Here is a 19,441-nt window from a genome sequence, read left to right as displayed (position 1 = left end):
TATAGTATGAATGTGTCTATTCAGGGCACACAAACACACATAACAGCAATCATAGGATATCTATAATGTCAATAATTAGTTTCTATATTTGCTGTGTATGTTGTAGTTCCATGAGTCAAATGCACTTTCTCCAAAAAAAACGTACAAACATGATAATAGGAACATGATGTACATAATGCATCAAGCTTATTGTATGTGTTAGATGTCAAAGCTAACTCTAGAACTGCTTGGCTAGTAGTTTATTGAGAGCTGATTTTCTTTTGACAAAGTTTGATTATTTTTCTTATGTTCATGTAACGTTAGGTCATCCATATTTATGATCTAAATCTGGCCTGAGTGAGTGCAGAATAACAAGCTTCCTTAGGTGGCTCTATGCTTATGGAAAGCCTGGAGGAAAAGACTGGGATTATGCCTTTTATTAGCAAGCAAGCATTGTTCTTATAGCAAAGCAGAAATTACAAAAGAAGAGGAGAAAATAGAAGAGAGAAGTGACAGAATCATAAAGGACATCAGGACATAATGTCAAGTGGTTTTACTTCACCCAAATAAAAAAAATATATTTGATCTCTTGAAGCATTGAGTTTTGACACTTATATTTCTACAACTGTTTTTGAAAGGCTATTCGCAACATGTATATGAGTTGAAGCAGATCATATCAATAGATAGAACATGTTGTGAATTTTTGAAACGATTACATGTTTTAAAATACTATGAATAGACATGCAAAAAACTAAATAAGCAGCGCATTACCCGACTGTTGAATTAGAATTTGAAAGTCAATGTTATGAGTGAAGCTTTGAAGTTTAGGACTATTCTGTACAGCCCTTGTAAACAGTTATTCAAATGAAATTATTTTCAATACTCGGAAACAAAAATTCCAGTCACCCCCATTGCATTATGGTGTCGTGTTGGCAGAAATCTGAGAGACGGATATGTGTGACTATGGGCACAGTAACGCCTCACCTATCTGCATGGCTGAACACCACGAGGGGTTACTGCAGAAATGTGTGATTTAAGTGGACCGAGCCCTCTGGCCCTACATTTCCATGGTGACGGATTTACTTTCATGTGTGGATTTATGTATGACCGATGGCACACAGCCATATAAATATGAGCTGCATATTTGTCCCTGCTTGTTGTCAGTGTGTCTTCATCAGTTGTTAATGTGAGGAAATGTCCATTCTCTTATCACATCCCACTAAACAAACAGCTCTAGCTGTGTGCTCATCAGCTGCTGGAAATAAACACCACAAATAAGAAGCAATAAGAGTTTAGCAACAGAAATACGTGTTGGTCAATCTGTGAAATTGAACCCCTCCCTCTCCTTTCAGACGATTCCTCATCAGAGAGCGGCAGTGGAAATGGCCTGCCTGCCCTGACCCCTCCCTCCTCCGCTGTAACGGACGCCACCATAGTCAGGGAAACAGAGGTCATCAATGGGAACGGTGGCCCAGCCCCACTAGACTTCAGCACGCCTACTTCCTCCTCCTCCTCGTCCGAGGACCAGCAGCCGATGAACCTCAGTGACCCTCCCCCTCAGCGCCTGCCCCTGTCCACATCACATCTGCCCGTCACTGTGTCGGCTGCGGCTGCGGCGCTGCTGGGAGCTCTTCATCCCAGCGCGCCCGAGGAGCTCCGCAGGAAGTACCCACTGGCTGCCAAACCTCCGCTGGCTCCACACCCTGCCCTGCCGCTCCTGCTGCCGCACACACATAATGCACACACTCCCAACACACACTCCCAGTCCCACACACACACTGCCGAGCTGCGAATGGACCGAGATGGCAGGGACTACGGGGGCAAGGTGAGACCACACAGCTGACATACACACACACATACAGACTGTGCATACACATACAGGTGATTAGTTTATAAAGGGATGTTTAAAAAAATAATTATAATAATAATACAAAATGTTAAATGTTAATGCTTCACAACTTTATTTTTTCACGTCCATTTATTAAAGATTACGCTACAGTATTTAGTAAGATTAGGCTTAGTATTATACTATTTGCAGTACTAGTGGTGGCTGTGTGGGATTGTTCCAACTCGTGTGATCCAAATATTTAATAATATTAAATCCAAAATCCAAATAACTCCAGAGCGTTGTTAAGTCCAAAAGTCAACAGTAATAGAAAAAAAAGGTTTTATAGATGTAATACATTCTAAAAATCACAAGATGTTTTTATCTAACAAAACATTCTGATGTTTGCTCTGAAGCTTTTTAAAAACCTCAATAGAAGAAGCCAGTTTATAGTGCATAGAGACTTAACTGATGGCTAATGTATTTGTTCAGTCCCCCCAGTACAGTTCGGGTGGCAGTTACGACAGCGTGAAGATGGACTTGGGTGCCGAGGACCTGACCACAGGGCGCCAGGCTGCCGCTGATGATGATGACGATGACCATGATGACCACGATGATAACGACAAGATCAACGACACAGAGGGAGTTGACCCAGAGAGACTAAAGGCCTTTAATGTGAGTCAGATACAGTGTGTTGGGTCCCACTGGGATCATTTAGGTGTCTCATTATATTCATGAAGAAAAGATATTGAAGACCTGACTGTCTATTTCTCTTTTAAAACCTGTCAGTGTCATTAAGCACACAGAAAAAAAGACACTCAAAATACACAGAACATACAATAAAGCACCATTTCTTAATGTTTTATATTATCAATTAATCAAATGGCTTCATATAATGGGAAAGGGTAGCTCTCAGTAATATAGTGACTTTTATTCACAGACTCTCCAGTTCTCAAAGAGCCCTTTAGCGTCGTTTAGCTAATTGGTTCATTTTGGTTTTACAGCACATTTACTGTTTGGTTCTGTCTCTCTACGCTCATCAAGTCGGTTTCCAGCAACAGGCAGCTGTTTGCAGCAAACAACCTGTCGGCAGAAAGACAGACACAGTTTGCAACTAGCTGGTTAAGAAAGTGGAACATCTAAAGTTAGCACCAAATTAAACTGTTTAAAACTGTTTTCAAATCAAATGTTCTGGACGTTAATATAAAATGCATATACACATACTTTAAGACGTCAAAGCAAGGTATTTAACGGCCGTGCTGTCTTCCTGCAGATGTTTGTGCGTCTGTTTGTGGACGAGAACTTGGATCGGATGGTTCCCATCTCTAAACAGCCCAAGGAAAAGATCCAGGCCATCATCGAGTCCTGCAGCAGACAGTTCCCAGAATTCCAGGAACGCGCCCGCAAGCGCATCCGCACCTACCTCAAATCCTGCCGACGCATGAAGAAGAGTGGCATGGAGGTAGTGTGCCTGTTGGTTTGTCTGTTAGCAGGGTTTCTTTACAGATATCTCAATATGTACTGTTCGTAAAGAACAGCTGTGAATATCTTCACAATTGTTTTCCATGAAATGTCAGAATATTGCAGAAAATTTATATTATAGTTCTCCAGAAATGTCTTGTTTGGTCTGAACAGTCCAAGACCCAAATTAATTCAGTTTTCAATTATATCAAATTGGGAAAGGCAATATATTTTGTCCTAGAAGGGAAAAGGGAAATATTTTCCAATAGTTGCTTCTCTATAACAAAGTAAGACATTTAAAGGACTGTAATAATCGTAAAATAATAATGATAATAATTATCGCGGTAATAGTATCAGTATTTGTATCAGTTGGGGTGACTCGTCACTTAAATGGGAATCGCTGGTCTACATTAAAGTTCAGGCCACCACTCTTCTGCCCCCCAGTGGTGAAGCATCATGCTACACATGTATTTATACACTGCGGGATATCATAGTTGTTATACATTTGATATGGAAGCAAATGTTCTGGCATCATTTTGACATAATTTGTCAATCTAGTAGGCACAAAAGAGTTAAAAATAGAAAACAGCATGAAGCTCATTAGCTCTCTTATTATTACCTCCATTATCATTTCAGAAGGCAGAGCACTTTGTGTGGCTGAAAGCAGTGATAATAATGATAGCTTGATTTATACAGCACGTTTTAAAACAAAATGCTTTACATGGTTGAACAAGGAACACAAATATTTTAGAACTGCAACAATAAAATCAATATATAGAAATATAATAGAAATATGGCACCCAAGAGTAATAAAAACAACAACAAGTGATACTATTAAACAGATTAGATATGGAAATAAAATGGTGTGCTTGCATTATTAAACAGTTTTTATTAAGTATATCTTTGCTGTTAAGAATTCAAACTGGAAACTCTTTCAGTGGTTTTTCTATGCAAATGTCAAAAGACAGTTATTTTCTTCATGTAGTTTTCCTGCCATACACAAACAAACTGAAGATATTTGTTATGTGTCATGCACTGTTCAGTGAATAATCACATTAATTCCAGTTTAATCATCATTATTTAACTACAACATAAGAAGCGCAGTCAGTATCCTCCTGTATGTAAATCCACTTAGACTCTTTTCAGTCATGGCTGAAGACGTTTTGATGTTGTTCTCTCTGTTTACAGAAAGATGGCATAACTACCTGTCGCTTTAAGTCACTCAATAATTTAATTCCATGACATCATTGTGTTGCCTGCAGACCCGTCCTACTCCACCTCACCTTACCTCAGCCATGGCTGAGAACATCCTGGCTGCTGCCTGCGAGAGCGAATCACGCAACGCAGCAAAGAGGATGCGCCTCGATGCCTATCATGTAAGTGTGTGTGCATGTGTGTGTCGCATAATTCATATGTGAAAGGAAAAAACATTACTTGATGTTTTGTATTTTACTAATTAATCTACACAGATGCCTCGCGGGCTTCCCTCTGTCTGGCCAGTCGAGTAATGAGCTGTCGATTTAGAATCACTGTAATACTGAGAGAAATGTCTACGTCGCAACATGCCTGCAGAGCTGAGTTGTAGTTCAACAAACAGAGTTAATGATCAGTGGGTGAATCCAAAGAATTGCAGTTAATCTGGTTAAATGAGCATTGTTAGTTTGAAGCTCAGAGACAAAGGTAACATGTAACAAAGAGGACGTACGTTACTAATCCAGCCACACTGACACATCTATGTAATCCAGTAAATGATTATGCCACATAGGAAATACTTGTTTATTATACATGTGTACACAAAAGATGATTTATTAAATCAACATGATCACTAGCTCACAAGGGCACTCGGAGAGTTTTGCACCCTTAAAACAAACTGTCCACAAACACGTCCTTCTTCGGTTTGTCTTTTATTCTAACAAATCCACGGTTAAACACGAGCACACGTTTTTGTCTTCAGCCTGCATACTGCACGTCTTCCTATCTTCTCTCTTTAAGAGACATCACAGTCAGTATGTGTGCAGGTAATTCATGTTCTCAAACATTGGAATAACAACATATGAATAAACCTAAAAACACATTTAGGAGTAAATTATTCAAAATGGATACTGTCGTATTAAATCAGCGAGGCATGAACTAACTAATGTTTCAGGGCGCTACAAGAGCGCTAACCTCAGCCAAGGCTGTTTCCATAACTGAAAAATAGTTTGTGTATTCACCAGGTGACTGGAGCTGCTCCAAAATGTAATAATAATAATACATTTAATTTTAAATGCATTTTTTTTTCTCTCAGAGTGCCACAGAGCCAATATATAGTAAAACAAAATAAAAACAGTTAAAACATGGTTAAAGCAACCCCTAATAAAAAAGTTTAAAAAGACAAATTAATAGCTGACAATGAATCAACACAAGGTAAGAAATGCCTTCCTGAATAAAAAGGTTTTTAGGCCAGTCTTAAAAGAGTTCAGTGTCTGTCAGTGTAATGTTTTCCTTCTTGGTCCATACATAACAGTTCCACTAGATTTCAGGAAAATTGGGCCATCAGTTTTACCGAAATCCTGCTGACAAACAAACCAAACCCCAAAATGTAACCTTATTTGCATGGTAAATAAATAACCCCTCCTAATAATTGATTGAAAAGTGGGTTTAAGATAAGGGCCACCAGGTCAGCGTTGGAGACACATCTGTATTTCTTTAGGGCACAAAAGAGAATGAGCTAACACAAGAGCTAACACAGCTAAATTACACTGTGTCTGTCAACAATAAATGTTAAAAGTCGTAGCTAGTGGAAAACTTTAGACATGCTCACATGCGGATTTGCAATATTGTAATTCTTATGCTGCTGGTTTCTTTTAGAAAAGTAGGGGCATTACCCTGAGTTCTTAAAACCAGTTAAATAGTAATCCATCCAGGTTGCTGTACAGCATTTTGACAAAGAAAACCCTCTAATGTCCCGTTCCCGCCTGCAGGATGACCAGATCTCTCTGGACAAGCCGTCCAGCGGTGGAGGGGGTCTGAGGGAGCCGGCATCCTTGGCTCACTCCGCCTACTCCTTGGCCGCCTCCGCCTTCTCCTCCCAGGATTCCCAGCTCTACATCAACGGAGCTGGCCTTAGTTATGGTTACCGTGGATTCCCTGGCCTGGGCGCCGCCATGCAACATCCCGTTTCCCTGACCACCGGCGCTGCTGCTCAGAGCAACGGTGAGATTGGTCCACGAGGAGACAGAGAGGAGATGAACAATACTTCAGTTAGAAGTATGAAGGAAAGAGGAAGTAGGCAGTGAGGAGGGAGCGAAACGTGAGAGTGATGAAAGAAACTTTACGAGCGGGTAATTTGGGGATGAATTAGGAGGAGAAGGAGAAGAAAAGAGAGCAGCAGATGGCAGTGCAGCAGCTAACACACATGCATGATACTGATGTATGGCAGCCTCGATAAAGCTTGGGTAGGCAGGTTATTTTTGACTAATTGGGCAAAAATTCCATAATAACCTTTCAGCTAATTGTAATTCAAGTGTCTGAGATCAAACTAGACTTCTTGGTTGTGTTTTAGGGTTTCAGAAAATCTAGTCTGTGACAGAGACTCTGGCCAATCAGATCAAGATCAGTAGAAACTATCGCACCCAGTTTTAAAGGTGAAATATTTTGGATTCAGAGCATTAATATAACATCAAACACTAGTAGACATTAATAGTGTATTAATGTCTACCTGAGTTGAGAATGTAGTCGCTCTCCCTCTGTGTGTGTGTGTTGTAATCTGAGCGGCTCCGTTTGTTTCTGCTACTTAACGAGTTGTAGATCTTGTTTAAATACATTTTCAGTTTAAAGAGTAACTTACAGGCTGTGTTAAGGAGTGTTTCACTCTCACCTCTTAACTGTGAGAGAGAGCGCTGGTGTTGATGATGATGGGGTGAGACGCAAGTTTGCAGTGGAAAAAGCTTTACTGGATGTGTGTGACGAGAGCTGATCAGAGTGTGTCCATGAACACAGTTTAGTTCTTTGCTCTCGTCACCTTGGAGACATGATATTCCAGCAGTCCGCTCTCATTTTGAACTGACTGATCTTTCACTCCTTCACCTCCTTTCCCTCATGAATTCACCTTTTTCTTATGTATCCTTTCTCTCCTCTGTTCTTTTATCCACTCATCAATCCCTCCCTCTTCTTCATCGCTCTCATCACCCTCCTCTCTCCGTCCACCTTCAGGCCCCACAGACCTCAGCATGAAGTCTCTCTCCTCTGCCAACATCAGTAACTCCACCTCCTCAGCCTCCACCAACAACAGCCTGGGTGGGCGGGGCAGCGGGGGTGGAGGAGGGGGCGGGGCGTCGACCCAGCTCAGCCAACCGGAGATCACGGCCGTGCGTCAGCTGATTGCCGGCTACAGGGAGTCAGCCGCCTTCCTGCTGCGCTCGGCAGACGAGTTGGAGAACCTCATCCTGCAGCAAAACTGATTCAGGGGAAACGTGGGAGAACACACACACACGAACACAAACACACACACATTTCCCATTATGTTTGTTTTGTGTCCGTCTGCGTCCCATGTCGCTCCTTAACGAAGCAGAGCCCCAGACCTCTTGTTTTTGCTGTGCCCTCCTTCAGAACATGTGGCCGCTATTTATTCTCTTGAGGAAAAAAGTGGGAAACTGGGAAAGGGGGAGGGAGACCAATCCCACCCCGCCATCCCCAAAACAATCCCTCACAACCTTAATCCATTGATTCTGAAGAGAACAAATTAGAAAAAAAAAGGAGCATAAGGTCTCTGAAGGAATCTCTTCCTGCCTCTCTGGAAGCACCTCACAATCAGCACTACACTCTGAGCGAGTGGAGGAGAGAAAGAGAGGAGGAGGATAAAAGAGGAGTGTAGCTCTGACGAAGAGTGACGATGACTATAAGGCTGTTGATTCTGCTGCGGTGGTTTCAGAAGAAAAAGACTTTGCCTTTGTTTTGGATGGAGACGTTTTTGAGTTTTGTTTGACGGGAGTCCCAGCCATCGATCATAACAATTTAAAATATAATAAATATTGACTCCCTGAAATTCGTACTACTGAAGCTTATTGTTATATGACGAGTGTTTTTGATTTTATTGAAGATTTTGTTCTCTCTTTTTTTGGAGTCCAGTGATCATTTTTTGTTTATTGTTGTTTTTGATTTGTACTCTTCCCAAGTGACTGAAAGAAAGCAAAGCGGTTTGACTTATCTTGACAGATGGCACTAAATACGGAAAAGACTTTGAGCCTGGAGGGTCGACAGGATGGAAACTGGAAAAGAAAAAAAAGTTAATGTTTTGTTGAAAAAAGAAAAAAAAGGAGAGAATCTTTTTGTGCTCGCTTGTATATAAGCTCTCTTTGTCCTATAGCACTTTTTCCTCACCTGAAACCTCACCCTAAACTCCCCATCCTCCTCACCCCTTTTACCCAGGGAGCAACTTGCTACTTATGCATTCAAGACGCCATGTGGACTACCAGGAAATACCTCAGATCAGACCTGCCAATTCCATTTTCAGTTCCTCACACGCACACATACACAAACAGATATACACGCACACACACACACACACACACACACACACACACACACACACACACACACACACACACACACACTCTGCAAATGAATGGTAACATTCCTACCAGAAGCCAGTACGTATACTTCGACATTACCACCTGATGTCTTCACGGATTATATATTTTGGGGCGAGAATCAAACTATATTGCTCAAAAGACCTGCAATATCGCGAAAAAAAAAGGATGAAGCATTTCAAGAACTGACGTAAAGAAACACTGGAATCTTTCAATTTTGTTATTTTCATCTGTGCAGGTTCATTTGTGTGCTGCTGTAAATAATCAGTTCATCTTGAAAACTTGAGAAGAATCAAAGTTGACAGGTGTGTGTTACTCCGGGAGGTGATTTACTCCTTAAAGGGGAAGGGGTGGGTGTGGAAGGGAGGGGAGGGGTTTTCTTAAATGTTAGGGGGGTTAAATGTTGACCACTGGTGGCAAATTGACCTCCCGCTTCTACTTTTTTTTTTTTTTACAAATGTAGATGTAACGCCAACGAAACCTCAGCATCATTCTGTTTAATACTCACCCCCTTGCTTCTTCTGCTTCTTCTTCTCTTCATTGGACCTACTCTTCACCTTTTCTTCGTGGACCTAAACACTTCCTCCTCCCCTCCCTGGTCTGGTCCAGGTTTCAGAGGAAGAGGAGGACTGCTCTGTCTTACTGTGTTTGTCTGTTAAACTTGGAGATGGCCATTGTTATTGTTATTGTTATTATTATTATTATTATTATGATTATAAAGATGAACTTTCATGTTGCTGCTGCTATACAAAAAAACGGACCTTCTGCCATAGACCTGAAACCTCAACAAAGCCGGACGTTAGCTAGCCGCAGTGCCCCGTGAAAACTCGACCGACCTCCTGCGACCTCGACTGCAACTCGATCATAACAAAGCAAAAACAACACAAAGACTCACAGGAGGACTTAGTGAAAAGACTTCTAACTTAATCCGCTTGCCGTCCTGTGTCTCAGACTGGTTGGTTGGTTTCTTTGCTTTTGCTTCATAGGGCTTGATTCATGTTGTGTTTTGTGACTTTCTAACTGTGAATACTTCAGAACTTGTTTCTTTCATTTTATTCCCCTATTTTCACCCTCTGGAGGAAACAGGAAGGGATGTTTTCATGGAGCCTTGCACCTTCACTGTGGTACTCTATATCAGGCCAACAATTACACACTTAGACCACTCAATGGACAAAAAAGTCCAGTTTGTAACACTGATTTGTTTTATGATTGATGAATATTAATTTAATTCTGAAGGAAAGAGAGAGGTGGCACTGAATTTCTGCAGATACCTTTTAAGAGATAGTAAATCCTTAATCTTGTGGCTTTTAGCTATGTTGATGCTACACCTTATGAAGGTTGTTTTTGTTGTAAGTGATGAACATTATAGTTATATAATATTCCAGTGAACCTGTTGACATGCTTAGAGTTCAGCCACAGCCTCTTTGTTAAAGGAATAGTTTTACATTTGGGGCAAAAAAGATGAGAGATTGATACCACCTTCTTACGTGAATGTTCAATTTGAAGCTTGAGACAGCAGTCGATTAACTTAGCTTAGCATAACGCGTGGAAACTGAGGAAAATGGCTAACCTGTCTCTGTACAAATATTTAAAAATTCCACCTACTAGCACCCATAAAGATTACTGATTGACACCTTATTTCTCGTCTTTTTAATTAACAAAAAGAAAAAATAGATTTACGGACGGTTATTTGCGGTACTATTGTTTAGCTGTGAGGAGTGACTTCCTGGAGTCACTTTGAGGTTGTTGACGCATATAACCCTCCATAAAACTAAAAAACATTTAGAAATTAAACAAGCATTGTATAATGTGTTAATTAGTCAGATTTTGTTACATTTGGACACAGCCAGACTAGCCGTTTCCGCCTGTTTCCAGTCTGTATGCTAAGCTAAGCTAACCATCTCCTGGCTCCAGCTACACGTACCGTCCAGACATGAGCGAAAAAACAATCTTCTCTGCAAAAAAAGCAAAACGTGGATCTATTTCTTTACAGAGTTGTGAGGAGCAACTCTTGTTTTTGCTAACCACTACTTAGTTTTGTCTCTTGGTACAGTTGCTAACAAAAAAAGCCAAATTGATTTGAGTTGCTCAAAGCTTCTGGTTTTACCCATTAACACCTGTAGAACAGAACAGGAAGGGAAATTAACAAAGAGACAAACGTGACTTATATCCTCCCGAGGCATTGCTCTGTGTTCTTTGCTTCTACCGTGGTTTCTTCTCAGTTCGACTGTCATGTCACCGAGATTTGCTTCTTTTTTTGCACACTGAGCGAAGCAACAGTCCTCTGTGATTTGAAGGGGGAGGTTCTCTGTGCATGTTTGCATGTTAGCCCCCCTCCCCGATTTGCACTGCTGGAGTCAGACGAGAGCAGTGAAAGAGATGTGGTGTGTGTTTTTTGTTTTGCAATGCAGTTGATAATCATAGCATTCACTGGTGATGGTTTGTGTTGGCGGCCAGACGGTAAAGTGCATCACATGCACTGGATGACGAGCGCTGCCAGGCTACAGAGCGGAGGACAGGTGGAAGTCTTTCACTAACACAAAACCTACATCCAAACTTTCAATGATTTACATTTGCGTGCAATGTCAGAACCACCACGTCAATTTCAGATTAGTTTGAAATGTTTAAAATGTAAATTATTTAATTTATGGCAGATTAGATGTGGAATTCAAAATGTTGTTTGTTTTGTTTTGTACTTTTTCACAAAACTGGTAACTTTGTTTAAAGTGTACTGATCGCTAAATGACACAAGAGAAATATGCAAAAAAAGACCCAACTAGACGAGGAGGAGAGAAGGAAGCAACAATGATGTCCACAACCTTTAACCAGTGCACATTTAACCAGAAGAGTTCAAAGAGAGACTTATTTGCCTTTTGAAATAGAGGAAATCCCACAATATAACGTGTGAGATTCACTGAGGTACAATCATTTTTTTTGTCTTTATTCAATTGAATAACAGAGGGCCGATTACGCATTTAGTTTGAGTGGTGCGATTGCCTTCTTTAACCTCAACATGAGACTGTGTTTATGGCACCAGTGGCCGTCCTTCTGTCCTCCTGATTCATCCTTTCTGTGCTCTCAGATACTGCCAGTGTTATCGGTTGACTCTTTCTGATTTTCATTATTGAGGAGATTCTGCAATTCTTTGGGACACCTAGATTGTCTAGAGGTGCTCAATTGGTCTCAGATTTTTTTTTTTTTTTAAATAGAAGTTGATCCACATGCTGTCTGAGGGACCTGAGTCACGTACAGTAAACTGTTAATGCATCATTCTAATTTTCGTTATCGGATGTCATTATCCAGTATCATTTATGTTTTAAGATGGATGGATTTTTGGGTACTTGTTTCTCTTTTAGTCTGTTTTAAGTTACTCCTCACTTGAAGGCAGTGATGTGTCCTCGAGTTTCTCAACCAGTGAATAAATTTGCTTGGTTTGGAAACACTGAATCATCATCAGTTGTTTTGTCAAAACTCTGTCAGCAGCGTGACGCGGTGTTTTTGGGAACAGATGATGTGATGCTGGTCCCTCAGATTAAAGCACGATTCAATTCAGTTGATTTCAGGTCGAATTTCAATCCCAACACATCCTGATTCACAGATGGGTTCAGTCTCAATCTACCCCCTTCAGAAAAGAATTTCCCACTGCCATTTTGAAAACCTTGATCCTCCAAAATGTGTTTTTAAGAAATGAAGGAGATCCTACCACCAGATCAACAGCCATAAATTGTCACATATAATAGGTTTCCAATGGATAAACAGTAAGGGCAGCCAGATTGCCATCCATTGGCAACCATTTTGACAAAAAAACTCCCTCCTTAGAGTTGTATGAGAGTTGTATGATGATAAAACTGTCAGCTAAAACTTCCTCCTGGAAAAGCTGCTTCTTTTAAATAGCATCTGGGAAAAAAAAATTATGGGAAAAAGTCATTTTTACCAAACACAACTGAACCACTGAGATCGTCCCAAAAATAAACGAGACAAGGTGCCCGAGTTGAATTCTTGGTCAGGTTGTAGCAAACACTGCTTCCCTGATTTTAGAGTATTTGGAGTGATAATCAAGCAGTCACTGTGGGTGACCAGGTGGCATTTGGGACTTTTACCTCATTGGCAGTGTCAAAGTTCTCCATCAGCCTCAGAAAAGATGTTCTTAAGGTTTTCTACGAGTACCAGTTTACTTCAAAGCCAGACAGCTGCAGAACAGCACCACAAAAAAACGATACAAAATAAATAAAAAAGTTTTTAAAAAAAAGGCAAATGACAATCTTTAGAAAGGTGTAATTTGCTCACTGTGTGTCTGTCTGCTGTATCCAGTGCGGCGGACTGGGAGATGAACCGTTAACCGTAATCAGAGCATTCATACTCCAAAACTCCTCTTCTTGTTAACTTCACTGGCTGACACATTTCTATCTGGTTTCTATTTTTTAGTATTACACAATTATTGCTATCAATTCTTTTTAATATGATTTTATACATATATTTTGTAGTGAAAGTAAAGTGTTTTTTCATGAAACAAGATTTTGTACAACAACTTCACTTCTGTATGCCTATACTGCACATTCCAAACATGGATGTCAACCAACACGGGACCTGACCGCCATCACCACAAACAATTATGTCTTTTCTGCAGCAGCTTTATAAAAGATTTAAGAATTCAAGTTACATGTTGACCTTTACTGCACTCCTCAGTGAGTGTAATGTCCCTTAGAGATTATGTTTACACACCGAAGTGGTTTAAAGATTGCGATCCGTCATTGATCTTCCGTAAAAAGGACTAAATCTTTGTAGGCTCGAGAAGCAGCTTTGAAAAGGTCACAGCGACTTCCTGACTTAGAAGAGAATACATTTCACCTTTCTTGTATCAGCACAAAATGTAAGGCCCAAGTTGCCGATATGCTGTGATATTACACTTCTGTAAAACCTGCAGCTTGTTGACTGAGCTTTTAATCTCCAGTGGAAAACAGTGGAGCCTTGAAATGTGCACATACTTGCCGAGCATTAGATGAGAAGAACAATAATTGATCGTCTCATCTACATTTGATGAAAGCAAATAAGCACATTTCCGACAATGTCAAACTATTCTCTTAAAATAAATATAAAACCTCAGTATTCTCGATGGTAGCAACATCTTTTTGTTACGTTTCTGATTAGTGGATCATAGTTTCGGACTAATTCTGAGTTTTTTAAGCTATTGAGAGGAATCCGAAAGTGCTGCAGGGAAGCTTCTAGATTCAAACCTGAAAGCATCAGAGGAGCTGTGGGGCCGGTCAGGTCCCGAAAGTTCACACACAGTTCTTGAGCCAGTCTGGTGAGATGTATAGCTCAACACACACACATTTTAAAAAGTAAATGAAAGGAGGAAAAGTAATGGACCTTTTTTATTATTTGTTTTCTATCAGTGCAGGGAGTACAGCACCTGTCAAAATAAAAAGAAATGCTTTATGGGCCGTTTTGTTTTACTGGTTTTTTTCTGCTCCTTTTCAGTGGTGCTTTAGATTCCTTAATTTCTTTATTTTTGAAAGATATTTGATTCTTTTCTTTTCTCTTTCTGTCTTCACCTGACTTTGTACTGGACTCTTGATTGTCTTGATTTCCTCTGCCGGGGCTTTGTACCTCCAGTAATACCAATGTGAAACCTGTATTCTCCTCATGATTTGACTCAGTGGAAGTGTGATGTTTACATGTACAGATTTTTGCGATTCTTTCTGGTTTTGTTTCCGTTTTGTTTCCTCTCATCTCTCTATTATTATTATCCCCCCACCCATCCCTGTTTTCAGTTAATCTGACTCGTACCTTAACACACTGAAGGGAAATGGGACTGCGTCTAAACACAATTATCACCATTTAACACATACGCCTATCGCATGAGGGGACACGTTGATGTTTTGAATTTCAGTCATCACTTTTCTTCACCAAACTCATGCTTTTGTTTTTTAGCATCCTTTTAGAAATGCCTTGTCAGCATTGAGTTGCACCTATGTTTTATTGACAAATGCAGCCGCTAGTTCCTGTGTGATTATCAGTTCACTGAGTGGCAACAGAGGAGATTTTTTTTGTGTGTTTTGGTGAAGAATTGTCACACGGCTGAAATTGAAAAGCAAGCTTCCCCATGAAGAAACCGATTGTTTGGAGGGGAGATAGGGGGGGATCGAGCTGTGTGTTTGTTTTGCTCAGAGAGGGGTGACCTTTGACCTCTCGGCTGACTCCACAGCACACAAAATCACAGTGGGGCCACAAAGACGCTCCACTGGTGTGACCAGGATCCGGTGGAGAAGATTCCTCAGTGAATGATAAGCCATTACAGACCCAGTGTGTCGGGTCTCTTAGTCTATTAGTATATTTAGCAAAACCTTAAACTGCAGATGACAAAACTCAACCTCAGGAAGAAATAAAAAGGACATCACTTTTGTAAAAACCCGTCCAGCTGAAGGCCCATTTCCCTCTCTCTTTGATACCATATAAATTATATCAAAAATTCTTTTTATATTTATTGTGTTTATTATTATATATAACAGTGGATACCTTTTTTCCAGTACCTGTGGCTAAATATTTTGATTCTTTAGAAAAGTGTTGATAATATATGTGAAGCAACTTAAATGATCGCGGAAAAAAAAATAGATAAAAGAACTGTAGGGTTATTATTTTTGTTTGTTGACTACGTTGGAGCGGTACAGACGTGTTTGTTTAGCCCAACAACGAGAACATATCACAAAGAAACCAATGATTGAAAAACTGAGCTTTTCTTTTGTGTGATGTCACTGCTAAAGCTGAAATGTTTCTGGACTTTAAAAACATTGTGACCATGACGTTTCTGTTTGTTTGTTTGTTTTCTTCCAGGCTGTATGTCACAAAGCTAAATATACGAATAAAACGGTGTGCTATCCATCTGACAGAGCAACGCCTTTTCTTTATATCCCAGACTAAAGGTGCACTGATCACGTTAGTCCTTGGTGAATCGAAAGTAACTCAGTACATTTACACAATTACAAGTACAATTTTGAGGTACTTGCGTGTTTTTATTTACTGTTACTTTCTACATTACTCCAGTGTATCCCAGAGGGAAATATTGCACATTTACTCTACTACATGTATTCAACAGCTGTAGTTACTTTTCATTAAGGGGTAACTTAGGAAGTTTTTCAACCTGGATCATGTTTTTGTGTCTCAGTGACTAATGGAGAAAGCAATTTCTGAAATTGGTCCAGTATTGAGTGAGGACGCTGCAGCCGCTAAACCGACTGTGATGTAATAGCTCGTGGCATCTCGTGGCAACGTCAATGTACATCCACTAAAACTGCTAGTGTGTTTGACGACATTATGGAAAGGACTCTTCAGAGAAATGTTATTATTAGTCACGAACAAATGTGCTAAAAAAGTATACGGGTGGAAATTTACCGAAAGTTACCCTTTTAGATTTTACATTAAAAAAAACACATATGAGCTCAGAAAATATTCTCACATGGTTTCATTTAAATAAGAGTTTGAGGCCCAAAGAGGTACATTTATCCAACATCACAAAAAAAAAAGAGTAGAGAAAAGCATACATATAAATGTGTGTATCAGACTAGGGTTGACACAATATCAGATAAGGGATTCATTAAGGGATTTTTGGGGCCAAAATAATTCACACTATTATGCGTGTTGTCTCTTTATTTGGAAAGTAAAGGTGGAAAGGGAGTTTGCAAGTATAACTAGAACATCAAATTATTCAAGAAGTGCTGGATTATCTACACAATAATATCATATATGTATTTTTAACATGATATCAACATTTTGTTTTCTATATATCATGGCTATAGTCAATACTGGTATGGTGGCCCTAGTTTCTTCTTCCTCCACATTAATCACAGATTAACTGGTTACACAGCGGAGGGGCTCGACCCCAACATTGGGAACCACTCGACTGAACTATCTAACAGTGTATAAAGCGGTTAAAGCAGCAGCAGGAACATACTGCTCCAACATTGATGCGTCAGACTCAACAAGTACTTTTGCTTTTGATATTTAAGTACATTTTGGTGATATCCTTTTCCGGAGTTGGAATGCAGGACTTGTAATGGAGTATTTGTACATTGTTGTACCTTTACTTAATCATAGTATTGCATCCATTGCCATCAGGAGGCTCACACAAGAATTCAAAGCTTTCTCTTTCTTATTCCTCTTTTTCCCTTTTTTTAATCCTGATTCTTTATAGCTTTTAACTTTGTGAACAGAAACTGAACAACCCTCTGTGATATAGAGACTTAGTTCATTAGACTCCTCTGATGTAACTTACAGAAACTGAGCCTTTCACGAATTTAAAGCAGCTGTTCCCACTGAAAGATTAAGATTAGAGCTCAAACTGAAAAGCTTTCATGTTGGATTAGAACCAGTTTTAGTCTTTACACTTTCTGCTAAAATGGTAAAAGCTAACTGCCTGATAACTATATGGAGGTACTTTAACTTTATGACTTCCCTTAAAATACTTTAATTGTTTGTCTCAAATGGTACTAAAATATTAGGAAATAGTGTTTTATTGAGCGGATAAATTCACATTTGGTACTCTAGTGAGTCTTTGTGGCAGCAGGAAGGTGAATGTGGGATTGAGTCAAAATGCATTATACACATTACACAACAGTTTGTGTGTTCATGGTGATGAACATGTGACCCAGTGCAACAGTGTGGATCAGTGATGTGTTTTTAATGGAGCTCTTTGGCACAGAGGAACAAGATGTTTCAGGCTTTGATACACACATACACACACACACACACACACACACACACACACACATACATACACACACACACACACACTCACACTATGTGTTATTATACTTAACAAATAGCTCCACTTTTACTGTATTTTTTGCAGATGGTCCTCACATTTGAACGGTGTGCTTAATTTAGAGCAACACAACTAAACCTCTCTTCAGTAAGTCAGTAACATCAGTGGGGGTATCCAACGGAGCACCACGGAAAGCCTTGGTGCCCTTTTAAAGAAAGGAAACCCCATAATGTGAAATCACCTGCTGAGGTCATCAGTTGGACTGAAAACCTGCTGACAGCATGTGTCCCCAAAATGTACCTGCTCCAAAAAGTACCACACATTAAGGCTGTGATTGACTAAATTGACAAGTGTCGCTCATCTTAAATGGTCCCTTCTTTAAGTACAGGTCATAATTAAGTCTCAGCCTTCTTAGGTTTGAGTTTCATCAATTCATTGGGATCTGGACTGCTAACTGAAATTCATTAAACTCTAATGATGCCTGAAGAAAAATGTGATGATTTTGATTCTTGTTGCAGAAACTCATGATGATTTATGTATTATATACGCGGTGCTCAGTTCATCCTACTTCGTGGTGAATGATGGTATTCGTATCGTGCTGTAATGTTGCAGAACTTATGCAGGGCTGAAAGGCACAAAGGGAGGACCAAATTATACAAAGGCTGCAGTCATTTGACTCCACAGTCTCTAAACTGGAATTACTGACTCGCAGTTGTGTGCCTCCACCAGCCAGTCAAACTGTAGTTTATTTAATGTCTGTCCAAAATGTTCACGAGAATGTGACTGACGTACGGCGGGACGGATGGACAACCCGAAAGCATACTGTTGCCGGCACAAAGGCATGATGAAAACAAAAGGAAGATGAGATTAAATATTATAAAATATATACAGTTATTTAGTCTTAATGCTCCTGATCATACAAACTTTGACTGCTACGAATTATCATTGTCATTACTGAATTTTCTGCAGGTGATCTCAATTAAATAATTGTCAAACAAATGTCAAATTGTCAAACAAATGTCGATATAAAATGTCAAACAGTAGTGAAAAATGCCAATGATAAGCCCTACGTGCCCAACCAACAGTCCAAAAACCAAATATGTTAAGTCTAAAATCATGTAAAACACATATTTGGACATTTTACTTGAATAAGGCCTAAAAAAACATCTCAATTATCAGAATTGAAACAGAATAGGTTTCAAGATTAATAATGCGTAACGCTAAATTTCAACCCTATGTGTGTGAGGTAACTTTAAAATAGTAACACATTTTGTGGCAGGAGTGAAAATTAGTCACTCAACATTTGTTGTTATGGTTTCAAAATGATAGTTGGAGAACATTTAGATACCAAATTGGTTGTAGGCTCTAGGATGATTTTTTTCTTTCCAACTATCATGTTATTCCAAAATGATATACAGACTTTTAGGCATTCAATTATCCAATTATTTTTAAAATATTTGCTGCAGGTTTGAGCTGAGCCCAGAATGTTTACCTCTGGCTCCGCCCCTGATGTTCAGGGAGCCAGAATTATCGTTCTCCATGGTGAGATAAAGATAAACACTTTCTAATGATATACAACTGTTTATTGCATGCAGTGAATATAGGTCAAACTGAAGATTTACATTGTTTTCACGATGTAACAATGATAAATACAATACAACAGAGTGGAACTTGACATACCATGTTGATGGAAACTACTGTTTAGCAAACAAACTCCATCGTTGACACAATCAAAATGACCTTCAGGGAAAACTGTCACGAGCTAAACAGGCACACACACTCAAACACGCGCGCACGCAAACACACGCCCATCAGGGCCCTCCTCCCTGTCAGCACGCAGGTGTG

The 19,441-nt window shown here is 39.8% G+C and overlaps 1 protein-coding gene across 1 annotated transcript in view; it reads left to right on the top strand.

The window, feature by feature from the left end:
* Positions 1–7,707, top strand: part of LOC306743811 (nucleolar protein 4-like) — a gene marked incomplete at both ends in the record, with an annotated part of 130,065 nt that extends 122,358 nt beyond the window's left edge. Inside the window, 6 exons of the mRNA XM_079226374.1 lie at positions 1,332–1,804; positions 2,297–2,479; positions 3,078–3,266; positions 4,528–4,641; positions 6,229–6,460; positions 7,460–7,707. Coding sequence (XP_079082500.1) covers positions 1,332–1,804; positions 2,297–2,479; positions 3,078–3,266; positions 4,528–4,641; positions 6,229–6,460; positions 7,460–7,707 — 1,439 coding nt within the window. The remainder of the gene's footprint in view (positions 1–1,331; positions 1,805–2,296; positions 2,480–3,077; positions 3,267–4,527; positions 4,642–6,228; positions 6,461–7,459) is intronic.
* Between the last annotated feature and the right edge of the window lie 11,734 nt (positions 7,708–19,441).

The sequence above is a fragment of the Taurulus bubalis genome (genome assembly GCF_910589615.1).
Source record: "Taurulus bubalis genome assembly, chromosome: 11".
In the NCBI taxonomy this organism is placed as follows: Eukaryota; Metazoa; Chordata; class Actinopteri; order Perciformes; family Cottidae; genus Taurulus; species Taurulus bubalis.
The sequence above is the reverse complement of the archived record's forward strand: the minus strand, read 5'-3'. Positions and strand labels throughout refer to the sequence as shown.